This window comes from Diceros bicornis, unplaced genomic scaffold, assembly GCF_020826845.1.
Source record: "Diceros bicornis minor isolate mBicDic1 unplaced genomic scaffold, mDicBic1.mat.cur scaffold_73_ctg1, whole genome shotgun sequence".
Lineage (NCBI taxonomy): Eukaryota > Metazoa > Chordata > Mammalia > Perissodactyla > Rhinocerotidae > Diceros > Diceros bicornis.
Window position 1 is genome coordinate 2,036,069 of NW_026691615.1, and position 19,581 is coordinate 2,055,649.

The window sequence follows — 19,581 nt, forward strand, 5'->3', positions numbered from 1 at the left end:
CCATCTTCCCAAACTGAAACTCTGTCCCCATGAAACACTGAGTCTCTATCCCCTCCCCCAGCCCCTGGCCCCACCATCCGCTTTCTGTCTCTGTGGCTGTGACTCCTCTAGGGGCCTCCTGTGAGGGGACCACACAGTGTCTGTCCTTCTGTGTCTGCCTCATGTCACTGAGCGTCATGTCCTCAAGGTCCATCCACGTTGGAGCGGGTGTCAGAATCTCCTTCCTCTTTAAGGCTGAAACATATTCCCTTGTACGAATGGTCCATATTTCGTTGATCCATTCATCTGCTGATTAAAAATCTAAATCAATTACTTAAAAGAAAAAAACCCCACCTCTTTATTTTGTAATAATTATACACTCACAAGAAGTTGCAAAGATTGTACAGAGAGGTCTTGTGTACTCTTCACTCAGTTTTCTCCAATGCTACAGCTTATATAATCATACGATTTCAAAATCAAGAAATTTGCATTGATACGATCTACAGACCTTAGATCTCAACAGCGTTTACAAGTGTTCCTGTGTGTGTGCGTACGTGTCTCTATTCAATTCCTTCATACGTCTAGATTGGTGGACCCACCTCCAGAATTATAAAGCTGAAATCAATTTGCTTTAAAAAAGAAACTTTGTAACACTGCCATGAACGGAAAATGGATTTGACCAACCAGAAATCAAGCTTCCTTAAAAATAAATACAATGTAAATAATGTCGCTACATTCTAGGTTGATACTGTTGTCTGCTGAAGGGCTTTTTATTAAACAAAGCGATTAAGTGTTAAGAGGCATAAACATATATTAGCGCCAGGTGAGCCCCTCTCCTCAGACTATTGAGAATTGAAAAGGTAGGGGATGGCTGGCCACACAATTCAGTGATTCTGAATGGAGGGCCACTCAACAACAAAAATTATATTCCTAGGGAAAGGAGGCTCATTAAACCCTCACTGCAGCCTAAGAAGGAGGTACTGTTATTATTCCCATCTTACAGTTGAGGCAGCAGGCTCAGAGACATGAAGCAGCTTGCCCGTTCTCATTTTCGAGCTGTGTGACCTTGGGGAAATTGCTTGACTTCTCTGGGCTTCAGTTTCCCGCTAGTGACATGGAGATAACAATAGTCCCCCTCTCTTCCCAATGTTAGGAACATTAAATGAGATAATACTGAATGCTGAGCACTTAGAAAAGAGCCTGGCACTGGTAAGTAGTTGGTAAAAGCGTGCCATTATTATTACGATGCCCATAACATTTCCTTTAAAGTCCAAGTTCATCTGCTATAAGAAAACCCATTACCATTTATCACGGGCCTGCTCTGAGCCAGGCAGTGAGTTAAGCCCTTAACCTCTTCCGTCTCTGCGTGCCTTTGTAATAGTTGGGTCTATCACCATCCTCCCTATGTTATGGATGAGCAACTGAGGCTCAGAGAGGTGGATTCATTTGCCCAAGGTCACACAGCTTAGGAAGGGGAGCAACTTGGAATTCAAACTCAGGCCTGTCTGATGCTAAAACCAGAGCTTTCCACAGATCTTGGAAGCCAGGAGCGGAGATCCTAGACCTGGAACTCTGCAGATTATGCTCCTCTTGGGGGCTTTGAAGGTGGCACCTGGCGGAAGTTGGGACAGAATAGGCTTACGAGGTCTTGATCTCCCAAGAGAAATGACTTCAATTCAGCCCAACCTCCCATAACACAGACAGGAAGACTGAGGCCCCCAAAAGAGGAATGATTGGGCAAGGTTGCATAGGCAAGGACTCCAAGAGAGCCGAGCCCATTGGGTTGGGGGTAGTTGTGGCCCTAGATATAAGAAGCAGCAAGATGGAGCTTCAGTGGTGTGCAGGTACTAAAACTTCATGGTGAAGAGCCTGGAGTCTGAACTCAGCCTGCCTGTTTTCACATCTTGGGTTACCACCTTGCACGCCGTCTGCAAATAAGTTTGCTCTCTGCCTCAGTTTGCTCATCTGTAAAGTGGGCCTAGCAAGAGTACTCATCTCAGTGGGCTCAGTATTATTATTATTTTAAATTGCTGTTCTAAACGCAATTCCCAGTAACTCCCAGTCCCGGTGGGTGGGGATGGGAGGCCCCCTCCCCACGCACCTCGCCCTGCCTGGACCGTGCCAGCCCCTCGGCTCCTGCCCAGGGCGGCCGCCACCGCACAGCATCCGGGGAGCGGCCCAGCAGGTTTTTCCTCTCAGCGCGCCGTGGGGCACCGAGCTGTCATCTCCCCGCCTCACCCGGGCCTAGCCCTCCTAGGCTGGCATGCTCCTCTCTGCCAGACGCAGCCAGCGGGTGGCAGGCGCTGTGTCAGGATGCCCAGCATCTTCGCCTACCAGAGCTCCGAGGTGGACTGGTGTGAGAGCAACTTCCAGCACTCGGAGCTGGTGGCCGAGTTCTACAACACGGTGAGGAGGGCGGGGCTGGCACGGGGTCCCAGCAGACCCAGGTTCAAACCCCAGCTCCTCCACGGCCTCGCTGGGAATCCTGCTTGAGCGGTTTGCCTCTCTGAGCCTCCGCTTGCTCATCTGTTAGGCAAAGAGTGCTGGCTTTTCATTCATTCATTTGTCTTTATCTGGCACTGAGCTGTGTAGTTGGTTTTGGAAACGCAGTGGTGACCAGGAAAAGAGCCGGAGGACACAAATGTGACCCCAGGGTGATGGGGGGTGCACCGGCAGCTGCGGAGACCCGGAGGAGGCCCCCTAGCAGGTTGGAGAGGGTGGATCAGGAAGGGCTTCCTGGAGGAGGTGACTGTGTTGACTTTGTTCTCAGCTCTACCCCCAGCCCAGATTGACCAACTCAGTCCAGTTTGCTGGAGACCGTCCTGGTTTCAGCATTGGAAGTCCCACGTCCCAGGACACCCCTCAGTTCCGGCCAGACCAGGATGGTCGGTCATCCTTCCCCCTGCTAGGGGGGCCACACTGGAAGGGCTCTAAAATCTTGGATGCCTGAGTGACAATGGCATCTAACCAAAGCTTGAAAGGTGCACACAGCTGTGCCATCCCTCTGCGGGGTCTGGGGACACCAATGAATAAGGCAGGGGGAGTTCCCGGGATGGTGAGTCACGCAGGCAACAAGCTTCACTCTGTGCCCTGTATACAGTACATGCTCAAAAATGGTGGGCTATGCCGTCACACCTCTATTTATTTACTATTTTTTAAAGGCTATTTTATTTATTTATTTATTTTTGCTGAGGAAGATTGGCCCTGAGCTAACACCTGTGGCCGTCTTGCTCTATTTTGTATGTGGGTTGCTGCCACAGCATGGCTTGATGAGCGGTGTGTATGTCTGCACCCCGGATGCGAACCTGCAAACCTGGGGCCGCTGAAGCGGAGCACACGAACCTAACCACTGCACCACCGGGCCGGCCCGATCACACCTTTATTGAGCACTTACTGTGTACCAGGCATTGTCCTAAACATTTTGCGTGAAAAATCTCATTAAAATCTTCACAGTGACATTGGGAGGCAGTCACAACATATATTATATAGAGTTATCCCATTTTATATATAGTTACCCCGTGATATATATATACAGAATAAATCCCATTTCCCAGGTGAGGATAGGGCCGGGGTCACCCTGGCGCTTAGAGCCAGGATTTGAACTTGGCAGGTCCAGGAGAGGTTTTTGGGGGTGGGAGGAGTTGGGTCCCAGGAGGCCTGGGTTGCCCTGATCCTATCTCCTTTGACCTCACAGTTTCCCGGAGTTGGGAGGCAGGAATTTGAGATTCAAGGGTTCCCTGTGGTCACCCCAGTTCCTGCTACTCCCGGCTGGAAATACTGACCCGTTCTGGTCCTCACTATTCTCACCTGAAAAATGGGAGGGGGCTGAATGTGCTGATCCCTGGAGGCTGAGAAGAGGATTCGGGGTTCTAGAACCTTCTTCTCTGCATTCCCTGGTAGTCCCTGGTAGTTCTCCGTTCAGCCCACTCCACAGAAGGCACTGAGGGAGGACTCCGGTGTGGGCTGCGTCCGGGTCTAGCCGAATGCAAAATTCTCCTCCATTCCATCTCCTTTAGCCTGTCTCTAAATGCAGTTAATCGAACAACCCACAGATACTCCCCAAGGCTGCAGGTTTCAACCTTTTTCTGGTCGTGACCCACATTAGTAGATTTCTACACCATCGTCTCCCAGTGCCTGTGTTTCCAGATGCTGATCTAACAGCAACAAAAGTTTCACAAAACAATACTTACCATTCCCTAGTGGGAACACACTCGGGTATTTTCTCTTCTGTTCTATCAAAAAGGCTCTGACCAACAGGTCAAGGTGTGAGGAATCAAATTCGAGTTGTGTTCTAAAGGGTTTCTCCAACACGCTTCTGAGTATTCCAAACCCGTCACCATAGCCAATAAATCATATATTTCAGGAGTTGGCAGACTTTTACTATAACCAGATAGTCAAAATTTTTGGCTTTAGGGGCCATATGGTCTCTGTTGAACCGACTAGACTCTGCCGTGGTGGCTGGGAGGCAGCCACAGACGAGATGTAAACAAATGAACGTGGCCCTCTGCCAATAAAACTTTATTTGTGGACACCAAAATGTGAATTTCACATGACTTTCACGTGTCACAAGATATTCTTCTTCTTTTAATTTTTTCAACCTTTTAAAAATGTTAACATCATTCTTAGCTCATGGGCCACACAAAACAAGGCAGTGGGCTGGACTTGGTGCAGGGGTCGTAGTTTGCCTGTCTCTGAGATAGTTATATATATATAAAAATAATAACCAGTCAAATAGAAAACAATAAGATTTTTTCTTTATGGCCTTTCAAATCGGGAATTAAAAATGAGTTTATTTTGTAGCGAATGTGGGCATACTCACATTTCGCAGCTTCCCGGGGGCCATTTGACAATGTGTGTGGAGACATGCATTTATAAATAACCCCCCGTCACTTGTCTCCATCATCGTACCTCTGGGAACATTCACCAAAGAGATAATTAGCAGATGGCAAGATTTATATACAAAGTTAAAGTCATCTCTGAGTCATTTGCAGTTGTAATAAACAAATGGAAAAATAAAAAGGAAACTGTAACATTTTCACTAATCTGGACAGGGCTGAATACATTCTGTAGAAATACTACGCAGTTATGTAAAAGCATGCTTTTGATCCAGATATGTAAATGAAAGACAAAACAGAAAATTTTTAAAAATCTGTTCATGTGGATTTCATCATGATCCACTTAGGAGACTTAGGGGACTTAGGAGTTATAACTCCTAGTTGGAAAACACTGCTCTCTGAAGAATTTTTTGCTTTCTCACTGCTCTGCTCTTAAGGAGTCTGGGGTGGGAGGGGGCAGAGCCCAGCCCGGCATGGTCAGGGTGTAGAAGAAGGAAGCACTAGAGAACTGAGCCCAGGTTGAGAGGCTTCATAGAAGAGGGCACCTAGGAGTTGGGTTTTGAGAGATGAACAGGAGCTCACTAAGTGGGGTAGGAGTCAGAGAAAAGGAGCAGAAGAGAGGAAAAGGATATATTAAGTCCTAGAAGTAAAAGAGAGGCTGGAGAGCTTGGGAAGGGGGAAAGTATGTTTCTGCGGCTAGAATATGGGAAGAGAGGAGCAAGTTTTGAATGCTGGATTGGAGTGCTTGAAATGTATCCATCATTCACTGATGGAGTAACTCATTCATTCAACAAAAATGCTGTAAACCAACCCAGTGCTGGGTGATCCTGGGATCCCAGAAAGGCTCACTGTCCCCAGGCTGTGGAGGGGGGTTCAGAATTAGAAATAGATTCCCCCAGCCCCACAGTTAGTTTGTGGTCGAGGGAGTGAAAAGGGGCCAGAAGCGAGTGGGGGGGAGCCACAGAGATGGGACATGAGGCTTCTGCTTGCTGAATCGGGAGGGAACCTCCATGCTTAAAGAATGAGTAAATGTTTTCTAAGGCATGCGGGGCAAAGGGAACAGTATATGCAAAGATCTTGAGGTGAAAGAGAATAGCCAGTGGCTTGAAGCTGGAGGCCAGGGAATGAGAGAAAGGGCTGGCGAGGTTTCCAGGGGCCCAATCATGAATGCCAGGCAGAGGAGTGTGTGCTCCGTTGTGAGGGCGCCATGGGTGACTTTCGAACATGGGAGAGTCAATGATGTGGGGGAGGGTGGTTGCATTTTGCAGACAGACCAGGGAAAGCCAGGAAAGACTATCCAACAGGAACAGAAGTCAGAGTGTGGGCGGCATGGGGTCAGGAGGGGCCGGGGGAGAAGTCAAGGTGTGGGCTGCTTCTATTTGCACCTGCTCGCTTTGGCCCGGTAGCCTCTAGGTGTGGCCTCCTTCTGGGCTGCTGATAACCTAGGAGAGTTTCAAGGGGTGTGGGAAGAAGTTTCAAGGCCCCCCAGGCTCCCAGAGGCAGCCGCGCTGCTGAATTTTTTTCCCTGGGATCCTGAAGCTTCAGAAGCTCTGCATCTCAGTCTTTCCAGAAACCTCCTTCTCAGATGCTTGGATACTGAACAAAGGGATTGCATACCTGGTGTGAGGAACTGCAGAGGCAAAGGCATGTAGGGGCGGCTATCCAAGAGACAGGGGGAGATCAGCAGAGAGAGGGTGTGTAGGTGGGGTAGGCTGCAGTGCACACACCTCCTACAGCCTCCCCACCTCTACTTCTGACCGAGCCTTCCCCACAGTGGCTCTCTGCAACGTGGTCATTCCAGCCCCTCTCTTCCCTGAATGCTGTGTGACCCAGGCAAGAGGTCTGCCCCTCTCTGAGCCCCTGGTAGGTCCCATGAGCTCTAAACCACACCTCCTTCTTCTGCCTTGCTCCTGATCGACATTCACAACCAAAGCAATTAATTACGGGGCACCTCTGGTATTCCAGGCCCCACAGAAAGGGAGGAGGCCAGGGTCCCTGCCCTCAAGCAGGGCAGGCACCATTAATTGTATAACTACGCACGAAACTGGTAATCATGTCCATGACACATCCGGGGCCCAGACTCAATGGGTCCCTCAGTACCTCTTTTCTCCTTTGGAAAAACAGGCATCAGTGATCCCCAGACTGCTGGCCTCCCGGGGGCTGATGGAGGGGTCTGATTCAAAGGGACAGTCACCCTTTCATTTCGCTCTTTGTTCAATAGGAATTGATTGAGCCAGGCTCTGGGGACGGTGGTGATCAGAGCAGACAAAAATGCCTGTCCTCATGTGGCTTGTGTCCTGGGAGATGGAGGAGACAGACAATGAACAGAAGTCAAGGGTACAGGATGCCAGGTGGTGGTATGTGCTAGGGAAGAAAGTTCATTCATTCATTCCTTTTATTCAGCAAATAGTTACTTAGTGTCTATTCAAAAATGGGGCCACTGTGGGTGCTGTGGTGCTTAACGCATAGGAGCATGGAGAGGATGAAACAGCTACTGGACATCCCAAATGGCCATCAGTGAGTGAATGGATACACACAATGTGGTCCATGCATACACTGGAATATTACACAGCCCTGAAAAGGAGTGAAGCCCTGACACACGCTACAACACGGATGGACCTTGAAAACACTGTGCTCAGGGAGAGAAGCCAGACACAAAAGGATGCATAGTGTGTGATTCCATTTATATGAAATGTCCAGAACAGGCAAATCCACAGAGACAGAAAGTAGATCTGTGGTTGTCAGGCGCTGGGTTAGGGGATGGGGAATGACTGCTAACGGGGATGGGGTTTCTTTTTGGTGTGATGGAATGTTCTGGAACTAGACAGTGGTGACAGTTGCACAACCTTGTGACTAAACTAACTTGCAAATTTTAAGAGTGATTTATTTTTTATTTTTTTGCTGAGGAAAATTGGCCCAGAGCTAATACCCGTTGCCAATATTCCTCTTTTTGCTTGAGGAGGATTGGCTCTAAGCTAACATCTGTGCCCATCTTCCTCTATTTTTTTGTATGTGGGATGCCACCACAGCATGGCTTGATGAGTGGTGTGTAGGTCCACGCCCGGGATCCAAACCCACAAACCCCAGGCTGCCAAAGCCCGCACACGCGAACTTAACCACTACACCACCGGGCCAGCCCTTAAAAGAGTAAATTTTATAGTAGGTGAATTATATCTCAAATTTTAAAAATAGAAATATATGAAAAAAAAACAAACCACGGCTTCTGGCACATCCTAAGCATCTAATAAATCGAAGCTATTATTATTAGAGGTAAACAAAACACAGAGAGACGTGAATGTGACATTTTCATTTTATTCGACATGTATTAATTTTATTTAACAAATAGCACTTACTGTCATCTTCAGAACAATTCTATGAAGTAGGTACCCTTATTCTCCACATGTTACAGATGGAGGAAATAAAGGCTCAGAGAGGGTATGTTTCCTTCCCAGAGTTGCACAGCATGTAAATTACAAGTGCACAAAAGTTGCAAACACTGGAAATGACGAAGTGAAACCCCGGCCACCTGGTCCCAGCGTCTCTCACTTAACCACAGCACTTCGAGGCCTCTTAGTTACTGAGTGATTAACATTTAATTGTGTGCACATTAATTCATACAAGTAAGAGCTTGTGCAAAGGGACCGTGGCTGGCGCTCTCGCACCGCCAACCGTGCAAAGGTGTTGAATGGCTGCGGGCGGGGGTCCTCACCTGCCCTGGGGGATGGGAAAGGCTTTATGGAGAAAGTGATGCCCAGGCGAAAGGTGGGATAGTCGTTGGCCTGGCAAAGAGGGGAAGCGGGGAGCACGAGTGTTGCAGGCAGTGGGAACAGCATGTGTGAACTCCTGGTGGTAAGAGTAGGTACGGTCCATTCAGAAGAACTGAGTTATCCCTTCCCCCCGGATTATACAGTTGAAGGTGGAGAGAGATGAGTAACAGAGGGAGTTTATAAGGCAAGTTTAAGAGTTTGGATTGTATTTATGGGAGTCACAGACGTGTTTTAGATGGAAGCTCTAGAGTTTGGGAGACTAGTTGGCTCAGCACCTTTGGGCCTGCGTTGATGTGCCCAAGAGCTGGCGTTTGGGTGAAGGCAGAGGGAACATACATTGTCTGGGATTTTGCCCATTCTGTATCCATGGCCCCATTTCCCCTTCAGCAGCCAACTGCCCCTCCCCTCCTGGTCGTGGTCTCGATGGGGTGGTCACTCAAGGTGCTACCTCTGCCTCCTCTGGCCAACGGTGGGATGTGGCCCAGGCTACGCTCTCTAGAATTTGACTCTTGAGCCTGCACATAAGTTGTTCCACTCATGTCCAAAGTTGTCCCTTGAAAAGAATGTCCGTTCGAGGCTCAGAGCTGTTCTGGTTTCTGGTTTTCCTTGTCTACTACAATTCCTTTGATTAATGAGATCCTGGTAATAAATGAGTCAATAAATAAATTAAAGGAGTAACTATATACGCACACACATGTATATTTATAGTGTAGGTTCACCAGAATCACCTTCTGTTGCTTGCTACCAAAGAACCATAATTAATATACCAATGGCGATGGTTTTGTTGGATTCAAGCCATAAAAAGCTAGCTTAAGCAAAAAAAAAAAAAAAAAAAAAAAAAAAAAAACAACAACGACGAGAGAGAGAGAATGCATTGGAAAGATACTGGGATATCTTAGAAAGTTGCTTGGGAAGGCTGGGACCCAGGGTAGGTCTGGAGGATTCAGCAGAAGGGCAAATACTGCCCCAGAGTATTTGCTTTTGTTCTCAGCTTTGTCTCCTTATGGTGGCAAGATGGCTGCCATATCTTAAACATCACAACAATACCCCAAGGCCTCTTTAGAGAATTGCCAATGGTGTGACTCCATTTTGGTGACTCTCAGGCTCTGTATCTGCTCCAAGTTTCCAATTCCCAAAAGAGAAAATCTGATTGGCCTGGTTTGGGATAAGTGTCTACTCCAGTGGGGTGGGGTTTCATGATCCAGGCAGGGCAAGTGGGGGGGGAGGGGACCTCTGTGTTCTGGGGTAGCCATTGTGAACGGGGTGGCTGTCCCAGAGATGTGTTTGACCTTGTCCCTTGGTAGACACCAGAGACCTTGGCATGGAAAACAAAGACATGGGTGGAACCACAGGCTGAGAAACCAGTTTGCCAAGGCTGAGTCCTTAAATCGTGACCTTTGAGCTGGTTCCACCATCACCCAAGGAGAGCTGTGGGCTTCCTTAGACTCGGAGGATTTCTGCCTTGGGAACCTATACAGGTGCCCAGGACCTAGGCTTGTAGACGGTGACCTTGTATCTGGCAAATGATTTCCCCACACCCACCACTGTGCTCTGTATTTTCAAGTCAGCATCCTTAAGACCAGGGTTCTGAGAAATAACAGAGCGCCCTCATTAACAGGGTGCTATTTCTTCACTTTTTAAGATGGGATCAAGCAATTGAGGGGAACTTTACAAGGGGAGGATTTTATTAGGGAGGGAAGAGTGTAACTGAGCAAGCAAGCTGGCTGACTTCAAGTTGGCAGGCAGAAGGACCATGAAAACACTTGTTTCTGAGCTCATGTGAAATACTCACATGGCCCAGACATATCTGGGGGAGGCTTTAAGGGGCACTGAAGTTCTACATCAACAGTTAGGGACTTCAAGCTGTTGAAATTCTGGTGCAAATGTTCTCGAGACCTTAATTGTACTCATTGGCTGCTGAGGCTTGGGGAACTCTGGGTCAACAACTTTAAGAGGCAGGTGGCATTATGCCTATGTCACAAGTGCAGAGATGGAGGGTTAGGGGACTGAAGTTACCTTCTCAAGGCCCCACAGATAATGAGCAAGGGAGCGTGGATGAATCCCACATCACTTGCATCCCTAAGCCCATTAATCGGGATGCTTTGGTTTCAAATGAAACACAACCAAAAATAGCTTAAATAGCAGGGACAATATCTTTTTTTTTCTTTTGCTGAGGAAGATTAGCCCTGAGCTAACATCTGTGCCAATCTTCCTCCGCTTTATATGTGGGTCTCTGCCACAGCACGGCTGACGAGTGGTGTACGTCCGTACCTGGGATCTGAACCCTCAAACCCGGGTCACCAAAGCGGAGCATGCTGAACCCAACCACTACACCATGGGGTCGCCCCCTCCCCTTTTTTTTTAATGGAAGTCTGGAGGTAGATGGTTCTGGAACAGGTCAACATGGCAGCTCGATGTCACCAAGTTTCTTGGTTCTTTCCATATTTCTGCTCTGCTAACCCCACAGAAGTGGTTCTCTAAATATTGTCCAGGGACTCCCTGGGGTCTCTGAGACCCTTTCAGAGGTTCCTCAAGGTCAAAATTATTTTCAAAATAATGTGAAGATAGTATTTGCCTTTTCACTCTGATTATCTCACCAGGGTACACTGGAGACTTCCAGTGGCCACATGATGTGTAAGGATATCATCTCTCTGATGGCCAAGGGAATGTGTGCTTGTGTAGTTGTGTGTTTTGAAAATTTCTTGGTGTCAATTTCCAATACAGTAAAACTTGATAGATGTAGCTCACATAAACAAAAGCTCTTTGAGGTCCTCGATAATATTTAAGAATATAAAAGGGTCTTGAGGCCAAGAAGTTTGACAACCACTGTCCTGGAGTATTTGTTTTTGCTCTCAGCCTTGTTTCCTCATGGTTGCAAAATGGCTGCCACATCTTAAACATCACAACAATATCCAAAGGCCTTTTCACTGGGCCTGATTTCTGTAAAGAGAGCTTTCCCAGAAGTCCCTCATCAGACCTTCCATCATGTTTCATTGGCCAGAATTGTATCACACATTCATTCCTTAACCAATCATTGGCAATGGGGATGACTCGTGCCCTGGAGCTAAATACTGCCTCCCTGAAGGCCATGTCCTCCTGATGCCTGAACAAAATTCACATTTATTTAGCAAGGAAGAAAGGGGGTATATATAACTTAAGATATAGGTTCAGCTGCTGTAGCAGAAACCTAAAATAATAGTGGTTTAATGAAGACAGAAATTTATTTCTCTCTTACATAGCATTCAATCATAAGCTTCCCAGGGCTGGTGTGAAAGCTCTATGGTTCCAGGAACCAGGATCCTTTTATACGGTCGTTTTATCATCTCTAGGCCATTGCCGTCATCACTGTGGTCCCAGAAGCTACCCCATCACATCTGCATTCCTGTAACACAAAAGTAAGGGGAGGGCATGCCCTTTCCCTTTAAGAACGCAACCAGGAAACTGCACTTATCCTTTCAGCCCCAGTTTCATTGGCTAGAACTTAGTCACATGGCCGTGTGTAGCTGCAAGGGAATCTGGGAAATGTAGTCTTTAGCTGAGTGGCCATGCAACAGTAGAAGAAGAGAATCAAATTAGCCTGTGTTAGTTATGATTCCTTTACTGGGTCTGGGGCTTGCTTCCCCAGAAGGACATGTCCTCTTAATACTGAATCAAATCACAGTTTGGTTAATGTGGGAGAAGGGAGGACTCCCACACTCTACCATAACCGCCATATTCTTGGTGGTCATTGTTAGTTATTACTTGACTTGTGTTGTTCATCAAACATCAATTGAGGCCTATGAAACAGTTTCTGCTGCTGTGATAAACAGGACTCTGAGCCCTCCCATGAGAAACTCCCATGGGATCTGGTTTCAAATCCTGGCTTCTCCACTTACTGGCTGGGTGACCTGAGCTGGACCATTTGACCACTCTGAGAATCAGTATTTTCTTCTATAATGTGGTTATGCAAATATATACCTGGAGGGGTTGTTTTGTGGATAAGATAAGGCTCTGGGAATAATAAACCTTGCCTGGGCCTGGAACATAGTAGGTGTCTAATTATAGGGAGATAGGTAACTGATCCACAGATAACTTTATCAAATAGCGTAGCTATGCAATCAGGGGATTCTGAACAAGGTGTAGCCATAACTGCTGGCCTCAATGTCCCCTCCTCATATCCCAGGAAGTCTTTCCTAGCCACCCCAGCCCACAATAGTATTTCCTCTGTGTCTCAGCTAGCTAATGCTGCATAACAAAACACTCTAAAATTTAGTGGCTTGAAACAATGACAACTTTTATTTTGCTCATGAGTCTGTAATCTGGATAAGGTTTGGCAGGGACAGCTCATCTCTGCTCCACTTGGCACCAGTTGGGATGACTTGAAGGCTGAGGGGAGGGGGCAGGAATCATCTGAAAGTTCATTCACTCATGTGTGGCCATTAGGATGGGAAGAGTCAACTATCTGGGGACTGGAACAGCTGGGGCTCCTCCAGCACCTCTCTCGATCTCTCTGTGGTGTCTCCACATGGCCTCTCCAGTATGGTAGCTTCAAGGATACCCAGTCTTCTTGCGTGGTGGCCCAGAGCTCAAAAGGCTCATGTCCTGAGATAGATAGAGTCAGGTGGAATCACAGTGCTTCTTAGGACCCAACCTCAGAAGTCATGCAGCATGAGTCTGCTTCATGCTGTGTGTTAGAAGCGAGTCATTAGGGTATTGTATTGTCTTTCTTTGTCTACAAGGCCAAAGCCAACTCATGACTGCCACATTCCTGTTTCGGTCCACAGGAAGTGGAGGACAAGACTTAAGCTGCTTCTTACTGACTGACCTGGAAGTAATAGATTCATTCTACTTGCCTTCCTATCCCATTGGCCAGACCAGGTCACAGAGGCACAGCGAGTTGCAAGGAAGGCTGGGAAATGTAGTCTTTAGTCAAGTCACAGGTGCTCAGCTAAAACTTGTGGGATACTATTTCTGAAAGGAAAAGGGAGAGAATGCGTGTGCAAGGTTCGTAGATAGTCTTTGCCTCACTCATTGAATGAATGAACGAACCCAGAGAATAATGGATGGAGTAATGGATCTATTGATGACCAGTTGACTGCTGAGATCAGCTGAAAGATTGACAAACCCTGGGTTGATTAATTGCCTGAAAGGGGGCAGGCGACCCATTGGCTAATGGGCTAATGGGCTAATGACTGAGGGTTTGGACAGAGGGGCCGCCCTCTCTGCCTCCCCTGTCTGACAACCCCCTCCCCGTGTCCTCCTTGTATCCAGTTCAGCAATGTCACCTTCTTCATCTTTGGGCCTCTCATGATGTATCTGATGCATCCCTACGCCCAGAATCGCTCCCACAGCATTTACGTCTTCTGTATCCTCTTCACGTTCATAGGTAGGTGGCGGTCTGTGACAGAGGGGCAGTGGGGGCGGGAAGGGACAACCCCGTTGACCACCTGCCTTTGTCTCTTGCTCCAGGCCTGTTCTCCATGTACTTCCACATGACACTCAGCTTCCTGGGCCAGCTGCTGGACGAGATCTCTATCCTGTGGCTGCTGGCCAGTGGCTACAGCATATGGCTGCCTCGCTGCTACTTTCCCACCTTTGTAGGGGAGAACAGGTGGGGCGGGGGCTGGCCCTCTGTTGATGCTGCCGGAGTCCACCTGGGCTCCTGGGTACTCCCCCAAGCCCTCTTGGGGTGCCTGGAATCCCTCCTCTGACCACCACAGGACTTTCTCCTGACCCTGTCTGACTTAACTGAGCCTCCACGGGTCCCTCCTCTGAATGTACTTGGGACCTCTGGAAATTCTCCCCTGATCCTACCTGGTTAGCCTGGGACCTTCTCCAGACCCTGTCTCAGCCCACGTGGGGGTCCCGGGACCTCATGACTAAGCTTCCCTGGGCCCCAGAGACCTCTCCCCTGAGTCTGTCACCCGGGCCCCCTGGAATCTTTCATCTGATCCTCCTGGGCCCCTCTCTTGACCTGAGAGCCCTCCAAATCTCTCTCCTGGCCGTACTTGACCCAGCTGAGTCTTCCAAGTCACTCGTCCTGATACCCTCTGGGACCCCTGTAATTTTTTCCTTAATCCTACCTGGGCACCCATGAATCCCTTGCCTGACCTCACCTGGGCTCTAGGACCCTTCACTGACTCACCTGGGCCCCGGGACCATCTGCTGAGCCCACATGGGAGCCTCAAGACCTTTTTCTGAGTCCAATTAGGCTCCCTGGAACCCTTTCCCTTTTCTCATCACCTCTTCCACATGATCTCCAGACCTTGCCTAAGCCCCCCAAGATCTCCACAAACACCCACTCACAGCTGAGCCCTTCCGCCCCACCCCCCAGGTCCCAGTTCACCTGCCTGGTCATCATCGCCACCGTGGTCAGTACCTTCCTGTCCTTTCTGAGGCCCACAGTCAACGCATACGCCCTCAACGGCATTGCCCTGCACATCGTCTACATTGTGTTCCAGGAGTACAAGAAGTGAGTGGTGGCGGCAGGTTCCCCGGGAAGGTGGCTCCCATCCCCCCTTCAAATACCCCGCCCCCCCCTCGATGCGGACTGTGTTCCCAGAATGGAGTCCTCATTGATGCCAGGCTCAAGGAGGGGGTGTCCCTTCCCCAAGATCATTCACCAACTGACTGCAGAGCTTGTCTTTTTTATTATGAAAACCCCCAAACATACATACAAGTAGAGAGCGTTGCACCATAAGCCTCCATGTGCCCACTAACCAGACCCAACATCCGTCAGCATTTTGTCAACCTGCATTATATGTCTCCTCCAGATTTCATATAATGTCACTTATTAATTCTTCAGGATTTCACTCTCCTGATAAAGAATTATTTTTTAACTCATACTAGGTCTTAGTAGGATAGAGAAGGGGCTCTCAATTAGGGCCATTTGAGGAGAGTTGAATAAAAGAGTTATTTACAAAGGAGAGGGCAGGGTGTAGGAAAATCACTCAGGGTCATTTAGAACCCCTGTGCTAATAGAGTGGGATTCTATGGCCATCAGGAGACCTGGGATTTGGGGGTGAAGGGAGGGAGTGATTGCAGGAATCCATAAGGAGAGAGCCCATGGAGAGGGTCTCCTTGGCAGGAGCTGTGACCTCCAGTTGTTGGTTGCAGCCAGCCTGAGCCAACCCCACAGGGAGGGAGCTCTGGAAATAAATATTCTCCCTCCAGCCTTTGGTTTCCTGCTGGGGCTCCCCATTGGCCAACCCAACTAGAAACCATTGGCCAACCCAACTGGACATCACTGGCCAACCCAACTGAACATCACTGGCCAACCAACTGGAAAGCACTGGCCAACCCAACTACAAACCATTGGCCAATCCAACTGGACATCACTGGCCAACCCAACTGGAAACCATTGGCCAACCCAACTGGATACGACTGGCCAATCCAAATGGAAACCACTGGCCAATCCAACTGCAAACCATTGGCCAACTCAACAGAAAACCATTGGCCAACCCAACTGGAAGCCCAAGACAAGGGAGCCCCTGGATTTGGTCCCCATATCTTAGCACCCCAGGGCATAGGGCAGAGTGGAGAATGGTAGAGAAGGATCTAGAGGGACAAATGGAAGATATGGCACACATACTTCTAACAAAGTTAACAATATTTCCTTAAAAGAGTATCTAATACCCAGTTCCCATCAATGTTTCCTCAGTTTCTGTAAGATGCGTTCTTACACCTGGTCTTGTTTAAATCAGGACCACAGTCTCCCAGGTCTTCTTTATTTCCTAACAGTCTCTTTCTCCCCATTTCTTCATGCCTCTGGTTTGATAATAGAAACTCAATCATTTGTCCTGTGGAACATTCCACATCCTGGATTTGGCTGACTGCTTCCTGTGGTGTCTTTCAAGGTGTTTCCTTATTTTTTGGCATTTCCTGCAAATTAATAGTTAGATCTAGATTTAGGTTTAAATTTTTTTTAAGCCAGAATATTTCACGTATGGCATTGGGTGCTTCTTGTTTCATCCCATTAGGACCTCGTAACGAGCAGTCATCCCACATTTAGTGCTGTTAAGATTAGTCAGTGGGTTCAGATGGTGTCATCCAGTCCCTTCATTATGAAGTTTTCCACCGACCTTTCACCTAATGATTCCAGCAGCCACTGAGGCTTTGCACCTCGATCCATCATCTCATTAGGGGTTGCAAAAGGGTGATTTGTGGATTCTATTACATCTTCCGCATTATCTGGAGTTCTTCCATCAAGAACGACTTTCACCTGTCAACCTAGAAATACAGTTTGAACAGGAAAGACGAGATGGATAATTGATTTTTTCCCTTTATTGATCAATTTCCAGAGGAATGAATTGGTGCCTTAGCCATCTCCAGTAGCGACCAATGAAGTTGTTTTTTTTAAAAACATTATTACGAACTCATGGATGTTTATCTCTCTGAAGTGTTTCAATCCATTGCAGTTTACTATGCTATCTTTTTAACTCTTTATTTTTATTTATTTATTTTATTGAGGTAACAGTGTTTTATAACATTGTATAAATTTCAGGTGTACATCACTATACTTCTATTTCTGCGTAGATTACATCATGTTCACCACCCAAAGACTAATTACCATCCAGCACCGCACACATGTGCCTAATCACCCTTTTCACCCTCCTCCCTCTCTCCTTCACCTCTGGTAACCACCAATCTAATTGCTGTGTCTATGTGTTTCTTTGTTGTTGTTTTTATCTTCCATTTATCACTGGGATCATACGGTATTTGACTTTCTCCCTCTGACTTACTTCGCTTAGCATAATACCCTTGAGGTCCATCCATGTTGCTGCAAGTGGCAAGATTTCTTCCTTTTTTATGGCTGAGTAGTATTCCATTGTGTGTATGTACCACATCTTCTTTATCCATTCATCCTTTGATGAACACCTAGGTTGCTTCCAAGTCTTGGCTGTTGTGAATAATGCTGCAATGAAAACCTTTTTATTTTGAAACAATTACAGAATCATAGCAAATTGCAAAAATAGTCGAGTCCCGTGTACCATTCACCTAGCCTCCCCCAATGACAGCATCTTTTTATAATTTTATTTATTTATTTATTTTTTCCCCCAAAGCCCCAGTAGATAGTTGTATGTCATAGCTGCACATCCTTCTAGTTGCTGTGTGTGGGATGCGGCCTCAGCATGGCCGGAGAAGCGGTGCGTTGGTGTGCGCCCGGGAACCCGGGCCGCCAGCAGCGGAGAGCGCACACTTAACTGCTAAGCCACAGGGCTGGCCCCCAAGGGCAGCATCTTAAGTGACTATACACAGCGCAACTTCAAAAGGAGGAACTTGACAATGGGACAATATGGTTAGCTAGAGACCTACTGTATTCAGATTTTACCAGTTCCTCCCCCCTTACTCTTTTTTGACGTCCAAATGGTTCCATTCTAGGCTAGCAGTCAGGGCCTGCACTTTTAATTGTAAAGGAGTTACTGCCTCATTAATCCCTGATATGTTCTCTGCCAAGGGACACTAGGTTGGCTCTGCTGCTGTGGAAACACAGATTCTGATCTTGAGTTGTCCCAAGACACAGCCTCCACAGAATGCACCCTCTCACACACAGACACACACGTTCTCATAGCCACACAGACTCATACTCTCGTGCACTGATCCCCAGGTGCACACACACTTACACCCCCAAACACACAAACATGGAGTGTTTTGTTGGTTAAGAACTCTGCAATCTGGGATGGATGGTAATTAGTCTTTGGCTGGTGAACAGGATGTAGTCTACACAGAAATAGAAATATAATAATGTACACCTGAAATTTATTTAATGTTATAAACCAAGGTTACCTCAATTAAAAAAAAAGAAAAAAGAATTCTGCAATCTGATAAACCTAGTTCAGACCCCAGCTCTGCCGCTGACTAGCTGTGTAACCTTGGGGTGGGGCTGGGGCATAAATTAATCTCACGTGCCTCAGTTTCCTCATTTACAAAATGGATGTAATAGCGCTGTTGTGAGGACTGAGTTTCCATCCGAAGGATTTTTAGAATGGCACCTGGCGCCCTGTAAGAACCACGCAGATTTGGCATCTTCCTTCCTGCCTCTGGATCCTTCCCTCCTCCCAGCCTCATCTCCTTGGATGGAGGAATTTCCCATCAGCCTCTTCAGGCTCTGCTATCTGAGTCAGGTTCTGATCTCCCTTCTTCCCTCCTTAGGACCAGCGATAAGGAGTTTTGTCGTGTAATTGAGGTCTCCGTGCTTTTATGGGCTCTTGCATTTGCCAGCTGGATTAGCGACCGCTTTCTCTGCAGTTTCTGGCAGCGGATTAATTTCTACTACCTGCACAGCATCTGGTAAGCACCCAGCCTGTGATCGGGGCCTCCAGAACCAGGAAATCTCAGATGCCAGAGCTTGGAGCAGGAGCCTGGGGGCAGAAAGGGGAGGCACAGATGCGGGGATGTGTGTGTGTGTGCGTGTAGGGTGCTGGTTGCAGTCAGGGGTCAGGTCCAGAAGGTCCCTTTGAATGGTCAGGATCTATGAGAAGTAAGGAGAGGACTGAGGTGGGGCTGGGGACATCAAGCTGGCTGCAGGGACATCTTGTGCTCTCACCATCCTCTCCCTGCATCCCACAGGCATGTACTCATCAGCATAACCTTCCCTTATGGCATGGTCACTATGGCCCTGGTGGATGCCAGGTACGAGATGCCAGACCAAGCCCTCAAAATCCGCTACTGGCCTCGGGACACTTGGCCCGTGGGGCTGCCCTACGTGGAAATCAATAGTGACAACAAGAAATACTGAGGTCTGCCGGCTTCCTGGCTATGCAACCACCTGCCAACTCACCTGTGTCTTGAGGAGAGACACCTGGACCAGGAGTCTGAGAGACACAGTTCCTTTCTCCAGCTCCCTTTCCGCATCCTCCTTCTCCTACGCGGCCCCACTCCAAGGTGGGGGTTGGACTTCACGATTTCTCCGTACAGCAGCCTGATGACCCTGGGGGGCTGCCTGGCATAGCTCCCTTCCATGACCTGCTCCTGCTCTCTTTCATTTACTCCTTTGTGATCACTGGTTCTCCAATGTCACA

At 47.9% G+C, this 19,581-nt stretch overlaps 1 protein-coding gene across 1 annotated transcript; it reads left to right on the forward strand.

Moving 5' to 3' along the window:
- The first annotated feature begins 2,292 nt into the window (after positions 1-2,292).
- Positions 2,293-19,298, forward strand: ACER1 (alkaline ceramidase 1). Its single transcript, XM_058537976.1, has 6 exons — positions 2,293-2,385; positions 13,832-13,946; positions 14,030-14,171; positions 14,895-15,032; positions 18,713-18,850; positions 19,130-19,298. Exons 1-6 carry the CDS (start codon positions 2,293-2,295, stop codon positions 19,296-19,298), a joined length of 795 nt encoding a protein of 264 aa, XP_058393959.1.
- Positions 19,299-19,581: the final 283 nt, after the last annotated feature.